The sequence below is a fragment of the Aptenodytes patagonicus genome, chromosome 5 (genome assembly GCF_965638725.1).
Source record: "Aptenodytes patagonicus chromosome 5, bAptPat1.pri.cur, whole genome shotgun sequence".
In the NCBI taxonomy this organism is placed as follows: domain Eukaryota; kingdom Metazoa; phylum Chordata; class Aves; order Sphenisciformes; family Spheniscidae; genus Aptenodytes; species Aptenodytes patagonicus.
This window is the reverse complement of record NC_134953.1, coordinates 15,262,473-15,282,198: the sequence shown is the minus strand read 5'-3', so window position 1 is coordinate 15,282,198 and position 19,726 is coordinate 15,262,473. Positions and strand designations below refer to the sequence as shown.

At 36.3% G+C, this 19,726-nt stretch overlaps 1 protein-coding gene across 3 annotated transcripts in view; it reads left to right on the top strand.

Annotated features, from left to right (window-relative positions):
- Positions 1-19,726, top strand: part of BTAF1 (B-TFIID TATA-box binding protein associated factor 1) — a 47,756-nt gene that overhangs the window by 17,261 nt on the left and 10,769 nt on the right. For all 3 annotated transcript variants that reach the window (XM_076338800.1, XM_076338799.1, XM_076338801.1), the window contains 20 exons: positions 313-449; positions 1,103-1,214; positions 2,520-2,588; positions 5,124-5,213; positions 6,722-6,817; positions 7,075-7,251; positions 7,817-7,957; positions 8,097-8,221; positions 9,384-9,504; positions 9,579-9,683; positions 9,927-10,076; positions 10,706-10,848; positions 11,018-11,192; positions 11,679-11,882; positions 13,989-14,415; positions 15,483-15,673; positions 16,645-16,798; positions 16,889-16,998; positions 18,861-19,062; positions 19,474-19,622. In XM_076338800.1, coding sequence (XP_076194915.1) covers positions 313-449; positions 1,103-1,214; positions 2,520-2,588; positions 5,124-5,213; positions 6,722-6,817; positions 7,075-7,251; positions 7,817-7,957; positions 8,097-8,221; positions 9,384-9,504; positions 9,579-9,683; positions 9,927-10,076; positions 10,706-10,848; positions 11,018-11,192; positions 11,679-11,882; positions 13,989-14,415; positions 15,483-15,673; positions 16,645-16,798; positions 16,889-16,998; positions 18,861-19,062; positions 19,474-19,622 — 3,078 coding nt within the window. The remainder of the gene's footprint in view (positions 1-312; positions 450-1,102; positions 1,215-2,519; positions 2,589-5,123; positions 5,214-6,721; positions 6,818-7,074; positions 7,252-7,816; positions 7,958-8,096; positions 8,222-9,383; positions 9,505-9,578; positions 9,684-9,926; positions 10,077-10,705; positions 10,849-11,017; positions 11,193-11,678; positions 11,883-13,988; positions 14,416-15,482; positions 15,674-16,644; positions 16,799-16,888; positions 16,999-18,860; positions 19,063-19,473; positions 19,623-19,726) is intronic.

Here is a 19,726-nt window from a genome sequence, read left to right as displayed (position 1 = left end):
ATCATTTAGGTTGGAAAAGACCTTTAAGATCATGGAGTCCAACCATAAACCGAACATTGCCCAGTCCACCAAATTTGCGCTTCTGCAGTTATAATCTTTATCCTTTAAGTCTGATGATCAATGTCTAATATGGTATACTTTGGTTTCCTGAATTCCTATGCCCCATAGTTGCATGTTAGTGTTATTTGATGTCAAACTGCTGCTCTGAGTTTGAAATGATGGAGGGTTGGGGAAGTTGAGAGCAATGTGGGTTTGAGGATTTTTCAGGACCTTCATTGTAAGAATTGACAGTGAATGACTTTTCTCTTTCAGACTCTTCAGGCTGCTGAGTTAATTGACTCAGAATTTCGAGCTGGTATGAGCAGTAGACAAAAGAATAAAGCCAAAAGAATGGCTAAGCTATTTGCAAAGCAAAGATCCAGAGATGCAGTGGAAGCTAATGAGAAGAGGTATAATAGTGAACTGGTTTGCTTTTATTTCAGTTAAATCAAATCACAATCCCAGCTTATCTGTTGAAAAACTTCCTACAGTCTTTGCATCTTAATCATTTACGTGCTAATTGTGCTGATGGTAAAACACTTGCGTGCCATACTTAGTCCCAGTAGAGCTTTGTTAAGGTTAGCTTCAGAGGGATCTTGAAGTAATGGGATGCCGCAGTTAAAATTTGTGGTTTGTCCCTGTTATTAAATATGGCTTGAGAATAGCACATGAAAATGTGGGATTGAAGAAGATAAACAATAACTAAAAATTTAAGATGTAACTTTCTGATGTATGCTGTGTTCCTCACTGTAATTTATAGTGACATTATTGTACCTACTGTGTTTATAAAGCAGTAAGCAAAATTATCTTTCCTTGATTTTTATTTAAGAATTCTTCTATTTCTTGGAAAAGACTGAGAAGAATTACCAATTTGGGACAGCGTTCTGCTGTCTCCTCACTGAATTTTTTTATATGTAAACTTACCTATTTTGCATATTGCCATGTTAAACTTTTGTTTTGTATTCTTGCCACACTTTATTGTATCTGAGACTTCAGTTGTAGAAGTAATTACTTCCCCTAAAGCATACTTTCAGTTCATAAACTTATACTTGTTCCTTCTCAGTAATGATAGCACTGATGGGGAACCAGAAGAAAAGAGAAGAAAAGTTGCAAATGTTGTCATCAACCAGCCTGCCACAGACTCAAAAACATTGGTAGAAAATGCTCCGGAAGAGGTATGATGTATTGTTCTGCTGTTAGCACGAATGATCATTCAGTTTTTTAGCAGAGTAATGTAAAACAAAACTCCTTTATGCTCCCAAATTCTTTAGTCATTTTAGCATTAAGAGAAATGGAGTAAAGAATGCCATTGCCAGCTTACTTTTATATGTAATGAAGCAAATGGGCTTTAAACTGTGTATAGCATTGAGGAAGAAAACGCGTTTAATCCATTGGTAGCAGTTTGACCCAAATGAACCAGAGTAGGTGGATTACAGGTGTCAGACCTGGGTATTAAACTGTAAAACTGTGCTAAATGCTTAGATGACAGGATTACCCTGAGCCATAAATAATTTGATCTAAATGTTCACGTACACTTTATTTAATCTTCGCCTTACTTTAATTAGGCTTAATTTAGAATTAAGTTCTATCTTTAGTAGTTGAAGATTTAAACAATTACCTTACTCTTAGAAAAACTTGCATTTGTTTCAAGAGACTGAAAAGCTGAAAAATTGTAAGAAATGCTATACCATAATACAAATGGCACATAGAAGTTTATTTGAGGAGACTTCTTCTTGATTAGACTTTATTCTACAAAAAGATTTTTCCAAACATAGCTTAGTAATGAAATTCTTATTTGCAAAATGATGATTGGAAAATGAAATTGAGAGATTAGTGATAACTGCAGGCTGAATAGCTGCTGGTTGCTAGCCTTTCAAATGCTTTCTGTTTGTGATGGTGTGAACTTACTAATGTTAGTGTCATAATTTCCTTTCCACAGGCATGTCAGTTTCCTTGTAGGAAACTTTGGGATAGTGGATATGCTTCTGGCTTTCAAAAATGCAGAATGTGTTTTGAAAAGGGTGGTGTTTATTACTGGATTAATTGACCCAATTTGATTGTGTAGTGTAATTTCAAACTGAGACTTGCCTATTATCTTCTTTAAAGGCAAAGTTCATAAATTTAAAGAATCACTGGGGAGGATAAGAAACTTCGCTTAATTTTCTGCCTTAGCGTGGTTCCTAAAAGGCTGAATTCCAGAACATCAAAATTAATTATCATAGAGAAGAGGTTACACTACTAACAGACAAACTTTATAAGCTTTTTAAAAGATTCGGTGCTAGTCAGCAAAGTTTCTGAAGTGTGGAAGAAGGTTGCTTTTTTTTTTTTTCCAACTCTGTCCACTAACAAAGAACAATAAATACTTAAGCTTTTGGAGGTCTTTCTTATCTTTGTGTATCTAAGTGGCATACAATCTAAGAAGTGTTTGCCTGATCCCTTTCTCTTTTAATCTCGTACTTAATAATTTTTTTTTAATTTAGGCAAATGAGTGGCCTCTGGAAAGCTTTTGTGAAGAGGTGTGCAATGATCTCTTTAACCCTTCTTGGGAGGTAAGACATACGTGCAGTATGTAAAGTGTAACTATAGATTAAAAGGCTTCAATAGAAGCATATAAATTGTATGCATAGGACTTAAGAGCATTTTGCTAGATAATCAAAAATTACATCAATTGTAAATACAGATTACAGAGCCAAGACAAATCTGCTTATAGAGAACTTAAGTGTTTTTTAAGACTCATTTAAATAGGAAGTGAAAACAGATGTGTAATGTGTACTCAAGTGGAGAGTGAGAAAGATATGGAAAGCAGTGATTATAAGTGAGAATTCTGGAAGTATTGAAATTCAAGCAAAATAAAAGCACATTAATCTATGGTCAAAAAGATTAAGCAATTAAAACAGGCTTGAATTAATCAAGAGTTTGAGGAATATTGTGCGAGTGTTGCTGACAACAGTGGCATGTTTGTCTAATGCTAAGCTAGTAGAAAAGGTGGGGAGGAATCAATCCTTTGGTAATGGGGTAGGCTACAAATCATTAGTTGTTCTCTTCATTTATAAAAAGGAACTTTTAACTTTTTTTAGAATGACAGTAAATACCAACTACAAAAACTATATATTTGGTTGCCTAGACAATGTATTTTCAAGATTCAAAACCTGTTCTGCTCACCCTTTTATTCAATCCTTATACTATTTTCCACAAATATGAAGTAGCTGACAATGGTCTGTCTTCCTTGAGCAGAAGATGGAAATAACTGTTGTCAACAAACTTCAATTTTTTTAATAAAACAGTTGGATCTTTTGAAAGGTTAAATGTTAACACCAACTATAACATACTTAGGTACATCTGTAGCACAGTTTCAGTGATAGCAAGTTGGCTCTGCCCATAATGACCTCAAACTTGGAAACACGGAGATAAATCATATGCAGCCAGCACCATTATTTTGGGACCAGAAAAAGGATAATTGTATTCATGTGGCACATCACTGTCTAAGCTAATAAGCCTCACCTTATTTGAAAGCAGGCTGTTTGCAGTTGAAGCCAAAGTCCACTTGTCTTCTGGAATGCAAACATTCTCATAGCTTTCTTAGTACATTTGATAGAGGGTGCACACATCTTAATTAAGGAAGTAGATCAGTACAGAATCATTATTACGGTATGTTCTGGATGAAAAACAGGTTAAACTACCTCAAAATACATGTTTATGAAATGGCCCTCTGGCATCTTCTTGCAGTGTCTAGAGGCAGCCTGCATGACTAGTTCAGACTGCTTGCCTAGCTTATAGGCAGCTGAAGTCAGGCAAGATGAATCCTACTACTGGTATTTCCTTTATACATTTGTCTGTCTTGCTGTTTTGTGTTTGCAGAAACTGAGAAGTTAACTAGCAAAGTCTTCCTCTTCTGGCTTGTAAAAACTAACTCATAAGCAATCTTGGACCAAATAAAAAAAATTGTTAGTGTATTATGAACAATTAGGATTTTAAGACCAGGTCTCTGGCTGGTTTTTATTGGCTTGCTTATAGCTTTTACCAACAGCCACTTAGCTTTACATATGGGGATGTGTATGCTTGCATTTCATCTAAGATATTCTGATTAAGGGCAGACCTACCAACTGCTCAGTCGTAACTGTTACTATCATGAAATGAAATACAGTAATTTTCTGCTAGCAACAAGCATGTATATGAAGTGCCCTTAAAAAAAAAAGAGTAAGTTCTGCTCTAACGTATGTAAATGCCTCTCAATAAAAACCTGGTTCAAAACTTTGCCTTTGCAACTTTCTGTGTATCTATTGAGTGGGCTTTTCTTGATTAGTCAATTACTAGTCCAGTTACATATCAAAAATACCAGAAACAGGTGTGTCTGTAGCACATCTTTCTACTGGTCTTCTGTCATTTCCAAAATGCTTCCTAGCATGTTAGCTGTTTGTGTTTGGTGGGAACATACAAGTGGCTATAACTTGCCTTCCCATATCACTTGTTCACTTATTTTTTTAATATTTAGCCAAGCAAGGCAGGTTTGTAAGCTATGCAGAAGAGTAATTCTCAGAAATTTGTTTTGCAGACCCCAAAATATTCAGTGGGGATCCAAACTGTTTAAGAAATATGAAGAGTTGTAGAGGAATTTAAATATAATATAAAGAGAAATATAAAGTGTTTAAGAAATATAAGAATATTGCTTTTCTTTAGCTTATAAACTTACTAAAAACAGTAATATCTTCTAGTTGCTCTTTCTCTGAAAACTAGTTAGTCTTATAGTGAGGTAAAACTAAATGAAAACTGTCTTTGTTGGCTACATTACTGCAAATATGATAATAGTATCTTCTGTGTTAGAAAATAGAAGCAATTCTTAATTGCTTCTGTCCATAGGCTGGCAAATACTTAGGAGAAAACAGGTTGGTTTTGGACAGATTAGTATGTAAGTATATGATTTGATCTAATAAAATACTACCTCTTCCCACAAGACTAAGTACTACTAACTCTGCAGCACCTGAAACGTCTCTATGAAGAATAAAGTAGTATTGCTTCAGTTACCCAGTGTGGTTTTTATCTTCTGTTCCTAAATATTTAAAAATTGACTTCTTTCACTTTTCTAGGTTCGACATGGTGCAGGTACCGGACTGAGAGAGATACTTAAAGCTCATGGTAAAAGTGGTGGTAAAATGGGAGATAGCTCTTTAGAAGAGGTAAGTTTCCAGTCATGTAGTCTTAACATGTTACTTAATTTAAGTTTTAGAAAACAGACTTCTTAAAATACTTAAGCTTTGCAGGAGGTGGGTGATCAGGGACAATATAAACAATGAGATTTGTCTGCTGAAAATAATCTGCATGAAACTACTGTATGCACTGATGAAATGTTTACATTTTTAAAAGGCCTGTGCAAAAACCAAATCTACTGTATAAGCAGCCATTAATATGTAGACTGTGTGTAAAGTTATTAAACGCTAGCTTCCATACTAGAAAATATTATTTTCAGGTCATGGTAAGGGTGCACTGAAACAGAATTGACAAGTTGATTATGTAACTCTAGTGAAGTGTCTCAGATCATCTGATTCTATTCACTTAAATGGTAAGGGGACTCTATCGATCTGCTTGCTTTGTTATTATGAGGAAAAAGTATTTACATAGTCTATTTAAAAGGAGAACACTTTTTAAAAATATCCTGACAGTAATAACTTGTTTACTAATAGTGAATCTCATCCAGATTCATACCAACTTCCCTGGTGTAAAAGCAGCTGGGAGAGCTTGTGGTTTAGAGAGTTTTGAAGAATGAGGATATACATTTATCAAATGTAGATCAAGCTACTTCAGCATACTTCGTATATAGGGAAAGCAAAAGCTGCTATCTCTCCTTGCTTCCGTGTGGAGTAGTATTTGTTCCATGGAGATTGCAGGGTAATAATAACAACACATGCTGCAATGATAAGATACTTTAAACAGTTTCTTAACTATTTATAGAAAGAGTATGTGTATTCCAGGCTAGCTTCAAAGGCTGCTGTGTATGCTATATGCAGGCTATAATTCTTTGACATGTATGGGAATATGAAATCCATAATATGATGAAAGTTTCGTTCATTAAAATGATAGTTTTCAAGGGAAATGGTAATCTAGGAGGCAAACAGTGGAGATCAGAAAGATGATGCCTGAGCATTAGCTTTTATGGGGTTTCTGCTCCGAGATTGAGTTACAGAGCTATTGGGTCTCTAACAGAGGCCAGAGCTTCGAGACAAGCTTGGTCTAAATTGCTTTGTTAAATCTGGAGGAGACATGGCTGAAGAGCAAGTTCCTTTCACTGGGTCTCCCACAGTGAAGTACTGCTTCATAGTTTATGTTTATTTGTAAATATTCTTCAAACATATTAATTGATTTGCCTAGGATGTGTTGACATTAGTCAGTATTGATTATCTGAATCACCTTACCTTTGTGTGCTGTGTAGGGATAAAATTACCTGTCTACCTTACAAGGTGCTCTCTAGCATTTTGATAAAGGTGCTATGTGTTATGAAGTTTTTAATAAGCCAGGTGAGCTGAATTAGTGCTGACTGTTTTGCCTTGACTGTCTGTGCAAGATGACTATATTCAGTCAATTTAAACATATGTTGTCATATCTTTTACATAAATTTTAGCTACAGCAAGCATATCAGAAATCCTTTATGAGTAAATAGTCAAGGTGTTCAATTTATCTCTCTTTACAGATGATTCAGCAGCATCAGGAGTGGCTAGAAGACTTGGTTATTAGACTTCTTTGTGTGTTTGCATTAGACAGATTTGGAGACTTTGTTTCAGATGAAGTAAGTTGTCTCTGAGTGAACAGGTAGATCAGCAGGCTTCTGCAGGAGATAATACTGCAGCAGGTCAACTATGCTTTGTACAGTGCTACTGCATGTGCCTGTTGTAACTGCTCACAGATGCTTATTACAAAGTAGCCAATACATAAATTTCACCTTGTTTGTATAGCAGTTTTGGTCATCTGACTCTATGCGTATTGGTTTCTTTCTAAGTCAAGTTTCATACAGAAATACCTGGTTTATTATTTACTTTATCCTAGGTGGTAGCACCGGTACGTGAGACTTGTGCTCAGACTTTGGGAGTAGTATTGAAACATATGAATGAGTCTGGAGTTCATAAAACTGTGGATGTTCTCCTGAAGCTGCTTACACAAGAACAGTGGGAAGTGAGACATGGTGGTCTCCTAGGAATAAAGTACGCTTTGGCAGTACGTCAGGTAATAACCCTCATGACAAATTGCAGAGAGCTTTGGAACAGAAAGCTCTGCTCAAAGTTGAGGATGTGGCTGAACAATAGGTATGTATGATAAAGCAAGTTTGCTTGCACTGCAGCTTCATGTGGGTTATAAGATGTGTGACTGCATTTTTATATCCAGGCTGCAGAAATCTGCAAGTATACAGCAAAGTTGTACTGTTGTAACTTGATAAGTTACTTGCACAAAACATCATAAATAGAGGCTATGCTTGCCTGGTTTTGACGATACTTTCATGTGCGAGGTTAACAGAGCTGAGTGCTGCAAGAGGTTTAGTCTATTCACAGTATTACTCTGCAAACACTGAGCTTTGTTTACACTAAAACTGAGCTGAGTTACAGTTCATTCAAATTTATAACCTAGGTTTTACTTCATGAATGGTAGTTTACAATATTTAGATTATAGTCTTGGACCTGTAGCTTCTGTTTTATATAACAAACAGGTTTATTCACGTACTCAGTGTACATCTTAGTTGTCTGGGGCATTATATGCTTTTTAAGTTTAAAAAGGCTTTTAATCTTTTTGGCAGGACATGATCAACACTTTATTGCCTAAAGTGTTGCCTGCAATAATTGAAGGTCTCCAAGATCTGGATGATGATGTCCGAGCTGTTGCTGCAGCATCTTTAGTACCAGTAGTGGAAAGCCTGGTCCAACTTCAGTCTCAGAAGGTGACTGAATTGTTTTCCATCAGTTCTAATTGAAAAGTTCACCTTTGGTCTGAGTGAAGAAAATAACACTTAGAGGCAGCACTTGGATTTTCCTTTTTTTTTTTTTTTTAACGATAACCTCTTCTGCTTATTTGTGTAGGTCCCTTTTATTCTTAATACCTTGTGGGATGCACTTCTGGAATTGGATGACTTGACAGCTTCCACAAACAGTATCATGATCCTTCTTTCTTCCCTTCTGACTTATCCTCAGGTCCGCAAATGCAGGTAACTTTTTTAATTAGTATTGCTTCAGTATTGCAGGTTTGACTGTCCAGTTATTTTCAAATTGGAATAATCAAAGTTGCTTTCAAATCATGTGCCAAGGAGATGCTTCATTTAAATCAGTATTTTAATTTTACTCTTGCTTTTCCTTAAAGTGAAGGTTAGGACAGTGCTTCTATTTTCATGACGTTAGTAAAAGGCAAGAAAATAATTAAAAGGTACTAGACAGTGTTTATATGTGACTCCTCCCCCCCCTTCATCTTGGGTATTTTAATGAAGGATATCTGCTCCACTCATATGGTGGTCCTGCCCGCAAACTTCTTGTTTGTCTGCTCCTTGTTGACAAACTCCAAACAAGAGAGCAAACTGTGTACATTAAAACACATGCATGTACATGTGGAAGTTTACTATTGGAACAGTTCTAAAGAAAGCTACAAACTGGAAAATCACATCAATAGTACAACCAGTAATTCTGTGACTGGTTGAAGACAATGCCTAGTTCCTCTTGTTTGGGACTGTCAGATTAAAGGAATTGCATGTTAGTATGTTAACATTTTTCATAATACACATGGTAAACTCATAGCATCTGCACTTAAGTAGATGCTTTACACATCTAATCTTTCTCATACTATATGATTGTCACTGAAAGCTTGTTTTTGCCCAAATCCAAAATTAAGAATGAAGTTTTGTCACTAATGCCATCTTTAATTCAGCATGTACTACTTGCATCAGTTGATGTGCAAGTTCATGCACAAAAGATCTGAGCTTGTTTTTAACTATTTCTAAACTCATAAATGCCTAATAGTAAATTCAAAACAAAAACAAAAAAACTTTTTTCTAAATAGCTGAACAAAGCCCAAAGTATAATCTGGGAAACAACGTGGTAAAAATACATGCTTGAATTGACTAGTTCTTTATAGCAGTAAGAAAAAACAGTATTTTCCTGAAAAAAAGATATTGACTCAAACTATTTTAAATGTTTAAGCTGTAGTAACTTGATCCTTCACTTAAAATCACAAGCATATGCTTGTGATAAATAATACTCTTCTAAAAATCTTTCTTTTGGATAAAACTTTATAACTGAGGATAAACAAAATTAACTTAGCTCTGTGTGTTTTGTTTTTTTTCCCTGTCACTGTCTCTACATCTCCACTTCATGTACTAGTATTCAGCAATCACTCACAGTTTTGGTTCCACGTGTGTGGCCGTTCTTGCATCATACTATATCTTCTGTGCGAAAAGCAGCACTGGAAACATTATTCACACTGCTGTCTACTCAAGACCAGGTAAGAATTAGTTATTAGTGTTTTACTATGATACATACTGGAATCTGCTTGATCATATGATATCCTTGTTTCAGAGCTCTTCAACGTGGCTGACTCCAATTCTGCAAGACATGTTGAGGCACATATTTCAATTTTGTATCTTAGAAAGCAACCAAGAAATTCTGGATCTTATTCACAAGGTATTTGCATGACTTACGACTTAGATATATATTGTTTGTGTATCCTGCTCTTTCATACCCTCTGGACTTTTGTGCAGATAAAGAATAGTGTGTTCATGTTAATTATTTTGTAGTTAGCCTATTTGATGCTTTACTGTAGAGTGAAGGAGAACAGGATGGTTCCTACAGTTTATCAGCACACATATGATCTTTCGTAGACCACATACAAATGTGTCATGATTTCCACTATGGTTCTTTCCCAAGGTATGGCTGGAACTGTTAAACAAGGCGTCTGTACAGTATGTGGTTGCAGCTGCTTGTCCATGGATGGGAGCCTGGCTCTGCTTAATGATGCAGCCGTCTCATTTGCCCATTGACTTAAACATGTTGCTAGAAGTAAAAACCAGATCAAAAGTAAGTGAAATGTGACCTTGCTAACTGGTCTGGGGAAAGTAGGAAATTGATTAGCTGTATGTAAAGACACATTCTAAAGGTGTTAGAGGGGAGTGGTGGTGCCTTTCTACAACTCTAAATGTAACCTATCTTACAAACCTCAAGTCTTTAGAAGAAAATAGTTCTTGTCAGGTTATCCATGAGAATTCAAAGTTCTGTCATGTAGCATGCTCCCTGTGAATACTTTATAAAGTCTCTATTTACATGGTTCCATAACCATCATGGTTCCAAAACCGTCTGTTTGCAGGACTGAGTTAAGTCTACAAGCATTGCATGATTTCTGAAAACATGCTGAAAGAGGTTTCCTTTTTCCTCTGTGTGGACTCAGTTTATCAGCTGTATGTTGAGTATTAGTTTTAATATTACAGTGAAGGAACCATATCATACATTTAATAGGACCATAGAATACTATTAATGGAGAGGTGATTTACAATGTTTAACTACTTTAAGAAGTCTGTTATCCAAGAAATGTTCTGGCTTAGTCTAACTTCTGCAGGGTATGATGGTTATTGGAAATGTTATGGAATATGAATTAATCTTTCCTGTTACAAACACATTTACTTTCAACCTTTCCCAACTTTATTCCGTAGGAAAAGGCAGGTGCTAAACTGCGTCAAGGTCAAACCCAGAATAAGGAAGTGATTCAGGAATATATTGCTGGGGCAGACAGCATTGCAGAAGATCCAGCAACCAGGGATTATGTTGTCATGCGAGCTCGGATGATGGCAGCAAAGTCAGTTTACTGGAAATCTGAAAAAATACTTAAAAGCAATTTATCTTTTTTGTTATATAGTGGTTTTGCCAAAATCTCATTATGTAGACTTTTTTGGCATCTTCATTTTGAATCATTAATTGCCAAGCAATTGTAACATTGAAGTGACTGTTCTTTCTCCTTTTGTCAGGTTGCTGGGAGCACTTTGTTGCTGCATTTGTGACCCAGGTGTAAATACTGTTATTCAAGAAATAAAGCCAGCTGAATCATTAGCTCAGCTACTGCTCTTCCACTTGAATTCTAAATCTGCCTTGCAGAGGATTAGTGTTGCATTAGTAATCTGTGAGTGGGCAGCCTTGCAAAAGGTAGGATGTTTCTGCAGTAAAAATAAATTTTACTTACTATCTTAATCCACAGCTTGTCGTCTGCTACTTAGCTTGAAATAAAATTTCAGTTGATAAGCTAAAATGGTATTTATACATCTAAATACTAAAATCTTGATTGTTAGACAATGAAGGAATATATTACTTGGTAGCTAAAAGCCAACTGTCAGAACTATGAATCAGTAAATACGTTCACATTTCTTCTACAAATAACTATTCTCAAGATGCAGGTTATTTAAGGTCAATGCTTCCTTTTAGCATGACTGTCTTCCCTGTATTCACTATCACTTCCATTCTAGTGGCAGACTGAAGGGTTTGTTCATAATCTTTAATATTCTGGGTTACAAATGTTAATGGTCCCTCTGGAAACTGGATTTTTGTAGCTAGATTGCACTGTTTAGTGCCCAAAACTGAACAAAAGAAATTGTGATTACTCAGAAATAAAAATTATGTCTTTTCCTGTTATAGGAGTGTAGAACTGTGGCCATTTGTGTGCAACCTCGTTTACTTGGGGTCCTTTCTGAACACCTCTATTATGATGAAATTGCTGTTCCTTTTACTCGAATGCAGAATGAATGTAAACAACTCATCTCATTGTTAGCTGATGCACACATTGACATTGGAAACAGAGTAAACTGCAGTGTATTTACAATAGATCAAGCTAATGAGCTGGTAAGTAGAGGCATGCCTGCTCTTCCTTCCAATCTATTTTTGTCTTGAAATACATCTTTAGAATAATTATTACACAGCCAGTAACTTTCAGAAATAATGTGACTTTACACATCCTTTGACATGAGGTATGTAATAGGTACTTACCGCTTCCCCTGTGGTGTTTACAGACTATGCCAAAAATTGAGTAGAATGCAAGGTAGATACTTAACAGGAGAAAAAATTGACAGTGTTCTGATTCAGGTGTTGATTCACTATTGAAATCTACACAGAAGAAAACAAAGCAGGCTGGAATTCCTTCAAAACCATTGTCAAAAGACTAGTAAATAAACTGTGTAAATTCTAGAACTTCTCCCCCCAGACCCTCCAAGCATGTTAAAGTGGGTTTTTTTCCAGCTGTTCAGTTGTTTTGTCTCTTTTAATCTGAAAACATCAGAGTTAGATGTGATAATAAAAGGTAGCTCTTGACACAAAAAGCTCTGTAAGCAGAAATAGAGCTGATAATGTTGGGACAACAAATTAAAAGGTGGTCTTTTTTCCAACCCCAAACTGGCTTCTTAAGCAGAGAGAAAGATGAGTATGGACAGATGAGGCAGGATGTCAATGAAGAGCTTGTGGATTTGAGAGCCTGCAAAACAAAAGGGGATTGGGCTGGGAGGCGTGTGTAGATTTGGGGGGGTGAAGGAATGGTGATGGATGTGGTGCAGCTTGGGACGGGGGAGGAGGGGGATTAAGATCCTGGATGTGTTTGTGTATGCAACTGGGATGCTGAGGATAAGAGTAAGAATAAGAGAAGGCTTACGTTTGTACTGTTATGGCCATGATGACTGTAGTATGATGGATCTTGAAATTCTCAGATGGTAGTACTTAGGTAGTAATATGCAGTAGCTTAACTTGGAAATCTCAACATATCTTTAAAGTTATAGATAACTGTGTATATGGGCTGAGGGAATTTTGGCAGCCAGTCTGATTATGGCTACAATCTAAAATGAGTAAATTCCCAAGGTAAAGTCAGACAGAATCATGTGAGCTCTTAGTCTGTGAAGTACAGGAGTTTTCATATACCTCAACTGTTTACTCTTGAGTCTAGTAATAGGGCTGCTTGACCAGTGCGTGTTTTTTTTCAAAAGACATCCATTCTGGATTAGAAGACTCATTCCATCACTACTTGCTATTTTCTGTGGCTGTCTTTGGCACCCTTTTTACCTCTTCAGGTTTTCTTGAAATACAGACACCAAACCTACGCTGCATTATAGTACTGCATTACATGTAAAAACTCTGTGCTGCTCCTTGCTATTCATATTTTTTTTGCATCCTTTGGTCATTCCAGTCATCAAGGTCATGTGGAGTAGAACTTGACGTATCTATAGAATGAAGCAGTACAAGTCTGAGTTGAAAGACTTGACCAGAACATCTAAAAGTACAAGGCAAAAACCAACAAAAAAAACCCCCCTCAGACTAACCCTCTCAAGAGCTGTCATCTTTCCTGTACTTAGGAGCCTAACTATCCCATCAGTAGAGTACGTTCAGCATTTCCATGATTCCACGTTGCTTTTAACCTGTTTCCTGTGAAAGAATTAAGCAACAGTAGTCAGCCAATTGTGAGTGGGGGAGGATATGGCAAGTCCTGCAACTACTGTGTTGTGCTGACTTTTTCCTTAGATTGTTATCCCAGTCTCTTTCCTCAAAAGAAAATCAGCTTAGAAACAACTTCTTCATGCACGGGACCTTGCACATCCTTTCTGGCCTCTTGTATTCATAGCGTATTCTCCTTTGCTTATCTGTCATGTGCTTATGTATTGCCAGAATATCTGGATATATCTGGCGGATATAGGACAATCTAAATTTGGAGGAGTACGTAAGCTCCTCTTTTAGCTTTGGAAATCTAGACTTGAAATGTTTATAATATGCCTGATTTTTCCCCTTGAGCTGCAGTTCAGGATTCCAGAAACTACATTTTGGAGCATTTCCTAGTATTTGCTGGAAAAATGGAGATGATAATACTGGGTGAAGTGACTCGTGTTCTGTCATGAAAACCGTGGTTTTCAGAGGAAATCCCATTTTACAGTAAATTAAACAGATTTGTAACTCTTTCTTCCTTTTTATTAGGTTACTTCTGTTTTCAATGAAGTGACATCATCCTTTACTTTGAATCCTAAAATTCTACAACAGTTGGACAGTAAACGACAACAAGTCCAAATGACTGTTACAGAAACAAATCAAGAATGGCAAGTGTTGCATCTGCGAGTCCATACATTTGCTGCATGTGCAGTTGTGAACTTGCAGCAACTTCCAGAAAAGCTAAATCCTGTTATAAAACCTTTAATGGAAGCTATCAAAAAAGAGGAGAATACACTTGTACAAAACTATGTGGCTTCATGTATAGCGAAGTTACTTCAGCAGTGTACAACAAGGTCTCCTTGTCCCAACTCAAAGATTATAAAAAATCTCTGCAACTCCCTCTGTGTGGATCCACATCTTACCCCACTAGCAGCATGTCCTGCACAGCCTCAGAGTAGCCATGAAAACTCAAAAGGTATGATATCTAAGACAGCCAGGATTCTTAAAATATGCCTGCTTGTCTCTGAACTGTTAAAATGAGTATTCAAGTGAGTCTTTTTTTTCAGTGTTTTTAAAATGCCAGCAACTGAGTCTTCATTTATTAGTAATTATTTCATTTAGGTATCTTAAACTACACAGTGTGTGCAACTAATGATTTGTATAGTTTTCAGAAACTATGTATAAAAGACTTTTGTTCCAATTTTCAGTTATTTACTGTTGTTCAATTATTATCCACTTATGATCACATTTCGTTTACATGTATTATGAAGCTTTTCACTGCAATTGAATCAGTCTGGAAATTAGGCTGTTAGAAAAATGTCTGACTTGTGTTATGTTCCAGAGGCTAATAGTAAGATAACAAAAGATGAGGACAGTGTTCGAAATGAACAAATAATCCTGTGCACGCTATGGTCATGGATTTTCTTTAAATGACTGTCCCTTGCTAAAAATGTATGGATTGAATGAACAACACAAATTAAGACCTTAATACTCTCAAAGATTCTAACCTGCTTTAAGGTTTGACCATTATACATTTTAATTTTTGTTAATGAACGTGTTCTCCTTTGTTTCAAAATAGAATAACATTCATATCTGACTGAAAATTAAGCTTATTAGCATAAACAGAAACATCAAGAAGTCCAAAGATACTGATGGCATCTGCTGTTATATCATGATAGAAGTCTTGAACTGTTTGTAAAGGAGACAGAACATAAATTTGTTTAAACTTTAGACATAATGTGTTTTTATATAAAAAACTTGTGCAAACTTTTTATATTTGACTGACGTTTTGTTATCTGTATTTCTTGCTGAATAAGAATTTATGTGGCAGTTTGCACACTTAGATTTTCTTGCCAAGTCTGTAATGTGCTCTTAACAGAGTAACTCTACTCTGTACTTAAATTTTTTCCATCCTTGAGGACGATGACATGTTTTTTGTTTTACAGCACATTGAGATCTGCAGATGACTTGTAGGTAGCTATCACTTCCACCTACGTTTTAAACTGCAGCTTAAATTGTCAGCTATTCTCTCTTTTCCTTTAGGGCCCAACTCTGATAAAGACGGGATGCATCATACAGTTACTAAGCACAGGGGAATAATTACACTGTACAGACATCAGAAAGCTGCTTTTGCCATCACAAGTCGGCGAGGTCCTACTCCAAAAGCTCCAAAAGCCCCAATTGCAGATCTCCCCACTGGCAGTAGTGGAAGCATTCCTACAGAACTTGATGAGGTAAACTTCAAAAACTTGCATTTGCAGTCTGCACATCCACCCCTCCCTTCCATTAGCTTGAATTCACTGGAGTTGACAGCATTATAATAGGGATGTCCAGGATCTTTTCATGAGAGAACTGAGTTGACGTAAAATTTTGTGATGCAAGTAGCATATGTTAGATGATGATGATGTTTTAAATCTTCAGTGTGTCATTGAGAAAATTAATACTCCTGAAATATTTTACATTTAGCACAGGATATGAATATCTCAATATAAATCCACGCAAATGGATTTCCACAAACTGTGCTGTGATTGTGTCCCATTACCCATGTCAGTGTTGGTCGTCTTGATGCACAATGGAAGCTCTGAAGCATTAAAAACAGTATTTGAAATATGACTGGCTTTAGGATGTACGTGTGACTTCCACACCTGATGTGCTTTTTTTGTTACTGTTTTATTCATATAAAACTTCAGCATGTTTTAGTAAGATCCTAGTCAGGACTGTGATTCCTAAACGGTGTTGTGGATTTTGTTCTTAATTGTTAAAGTGATTTTTATCAGTTCCACTTTTTTGTTTCCACTGAAACATCAGTTTCCTCTCCCAAGAGGGTGGGAGCAAGAGAAAGGGCTTAATACTGCTTTTGGGAAGTTTTGCTAGCATGCTACTGTTCTTGGTGTCCCCTATATTGGCAGTGTCTGAGGTTCTGGAACTGGAACCAGTTGGAAAATCTGTTGCTGAAATGGGCTTGTGTCACCAAAATCCCCAAATTTATAGGATTTAAATAATCTGCTATAAAAATACTTTCATTTTTTAGCTGTATAAAAAATAAATAACTTACAAAGAAAAAAATCAACCAGCAAATGTGTTGTAGGTAGCTATAAACACAATCGGAATTGAATGCCTATATAACAATGGGAGCCTCCTTGAAAATAATTGTTATTCTTAACTGTACCTGTCCTCACTACTTTGTTAAATTGTTTAAATCTAGGCTCAGAAACCTTATGTTGTACAGAGAAGAGGAGCTGAATTTGCCTTATCTACTATAGCTAAACATTTTGGTGCTGAAATGGCAACGGGATTGCCACATCTCTGGGATGCTATGGTTGGTTCATTAAGGAACAACATTCACATAAATAATTTTGGTAATTACACTTCTGATTTAAGCTGGGGGGGCTGGTAGGCTGGGTGCAGTATGTCAGTCTTAAACTGAACACCTTTTCTGTTTCTAACAGACCGAAAGTCCTTACTGGAAAAAGGAGATGCTCCTGCCCAGGAGCTAGTAAATTCTTTACAGGTTTTTGAAACAACAGCAGCTTCGATGGATACTCAGCTACATCCTCTGGTAATCATATTCCAAAGCAGCTTTTGTATGAAGCAATTAAGTCTGTTCATTGCCACTGCTTTAAATCTTTGTTTTGTAAGGCTTCTTTTTAGATGTTTTTCTAATTTTGCTCAAATGGTGTTTTTATTGCACTTGCTAGCTTGCCTGTTCTCCAAATCCTGTATCCTAGTCTTGATAAGCTGAAAACATAGCCTTCTATCGTCAGCAGTTAAGCTGTTACACTTCAAAGCTATTTTTTCCCCCCATGTCCTATAGGCTGTTAAGTTCTGTATTTGTTTATGCAGGTTGTAGAATAAACCACAACAGCAAACACCTACCTACAATTTAGACTTGGCCTACCCTTTTCTGGATGAGATGCCCAAACAAGATTGGGTCCAAAGTTTGAGTTATGATAATATTTATGCTACTGTGTTACACTGAAGTCAGCATATCAACTCTGCTTTATTCTAATTCCAGATTTCCTAAACCTGGAGAACAGACAGGCTCCCTGTGCAGGGAATGCAAGAGTTAAGGGAGACTTCAGTTACCCCCAAGTAGACTGGATTTGATTAATTTCTTAAATTATTTCTTTTTACCCACCACTCAATGTAAAAGACTTAACATCTTATACGCAGTAGTAGGCTCTGAACTAACTATTTCTACTCAGGAGAGAGATCCTGGAGTTAGGATAGTTCTGCAAAAGTATCAGCTGAATGTAAAATACTGGTTAAAAAAAAAAAATAGTTAAGAAAGAAACAGAACAAGCAAGTCACCATTATGCCTGCATCTGAATACAATTTTTAGTACTAGCCTATCTGCAGTACTGTATTTCAGAATAAATATAGTAGCATTGGAAGAGGCATAGAGAAGGGCAACAGGATGATAAAAATATACGAAAAGGCTCCCATGCAAAGGAATAAGTAGGCCAGAACTCTGTCTGGAAAGGATATGATGGGAAAGGATGAGCATAAGGAACGGCTGTAGAATTCTGAGCAGATGGAGAAAATTCATATGGAACATATTGAATTGTTTCTTATCTATTTTAGTAAAATACTGAAGTGATTGTGAATGAATTTAGCATATGACATGGAAAGATTTTTCTTTATATATACATGTATTTTTATATATATACCTATATATATGGTGTGTAGTTAATGTGTAGATCGGTTCTGGGGGTGCTAACATTGTATACAGGTTTCAAAAAAAAAAAAAAATCACCAAGTCAAAGAGGGTGGAATTGGTTCATCAAAGCTAATACTTAGGGACTTCCACACTAGGAAAAACCTGGCCATCCATTTAAGATACCTGACATAAAAATGTATTTGTGTTGACACAGAAAAGACATGTACGTACACACGTATCCCCTTGGGAAGATAAGAATTTCCTTCTGGGTGTCTGTCTTGTCACACAGAGTTAATAAGACTCCCAACATGGCTAATTCGTCTGCCTAAACATAAATGGGATGAATCTAGGACAAATTTGCTAGCTGGAAGGAATTCTTTAATCTATCTATCTGTATTTAAGCAATAATTCTTTTTTTTTAATAAAAAGTTCAGAGTACTTAGTACTGTATTCTTCCAGTGTGAAACACTTCCTTAATTATCAAGGGCTTCTTTAAATTGCATTCTGACTAAAACCCTAAACATCTTGTTGCTTTCTGAATTTTAACTGTATTGGGGAGTAATACTTATTCAAAATTCAATTGTCTTTTTCTTCCGAAACAATTTTTCGGTTCTAAACAATTAGATCTTGTTTAAGGAGCCATTTCAAGCGTTCTTTGGGAGGCAACAGTGACTTAAAAAGACTGTTTACTTCAAAATAATAAAGTAATTTGTTTATAACTCATATTAGCCTTTTTTTCCCCACTCTTCTCTTCTATTCAGTTAATACAGCATTTGCCTCATCTCTACATGTGTCTTCAACATCCCAGCACTGCAGTGAGACACATGGCTGCTCGTTGTGTAGGTGTTATGAGCAAAATAGCTACCATGGAAACAATGAATATCTTTCTAGAGAAGGTTCTACCGTGGTTGGGAGCAATAGATGACAACACCAAACAAGAAGGTGCAATTGAAGCACTTGCATGTATCCTTGCTTGAGTACTCAAAAATGCAGAAACCTCTTTGCAGTTGCATAATTTGGGGGAACAAAAACTGTTGCCTGAAAAAAATGGGAGGAGGAATGAAATAAAATGTTAAGCTATTTTTCTCCTGTAGATAAGAAACAGAAGAAACTTTCATTTCCATTGCCTTTATTTTATCTATCAAATGAAGTTTTGGTGGAGGTAATTCAGTTTCTCAAACCATGGAATTCACTGGGCTAAATGTAACTGGGTAGATCAGACATTCCCCCCGCCGGCTTTGTTAGTAGAAATCTTGTTCATCTGAATGTAATGTATTTATGACTCTTACATATTGAGTGTGAAATCTGCCAGGAATATATTGATGTCAGACAATCCTGAACTGGTAAAAACTATTTCCTTAATAACTGATCCAGGTGTAATGGAGCAGCTAGATGTTGGTATTGTTCCGTACATTGTTCTTCTAGTGGTTCCAGTTCTGGGTAGAATGAGTGATCAGACAGACAGTGTACGTTTTATGGCTACTCAGTGCTTTGCAACACTAATTAGACTAATGCCTCTTGAGGTAAGCTCAAGTTGTAAGTATACCGAGTATGTGAACTGCCCTGTATCCACTTTCACCAGCCACAAAGTCCAAGCTTCCGGCTTATTAAATGCTGAATAAGTAAC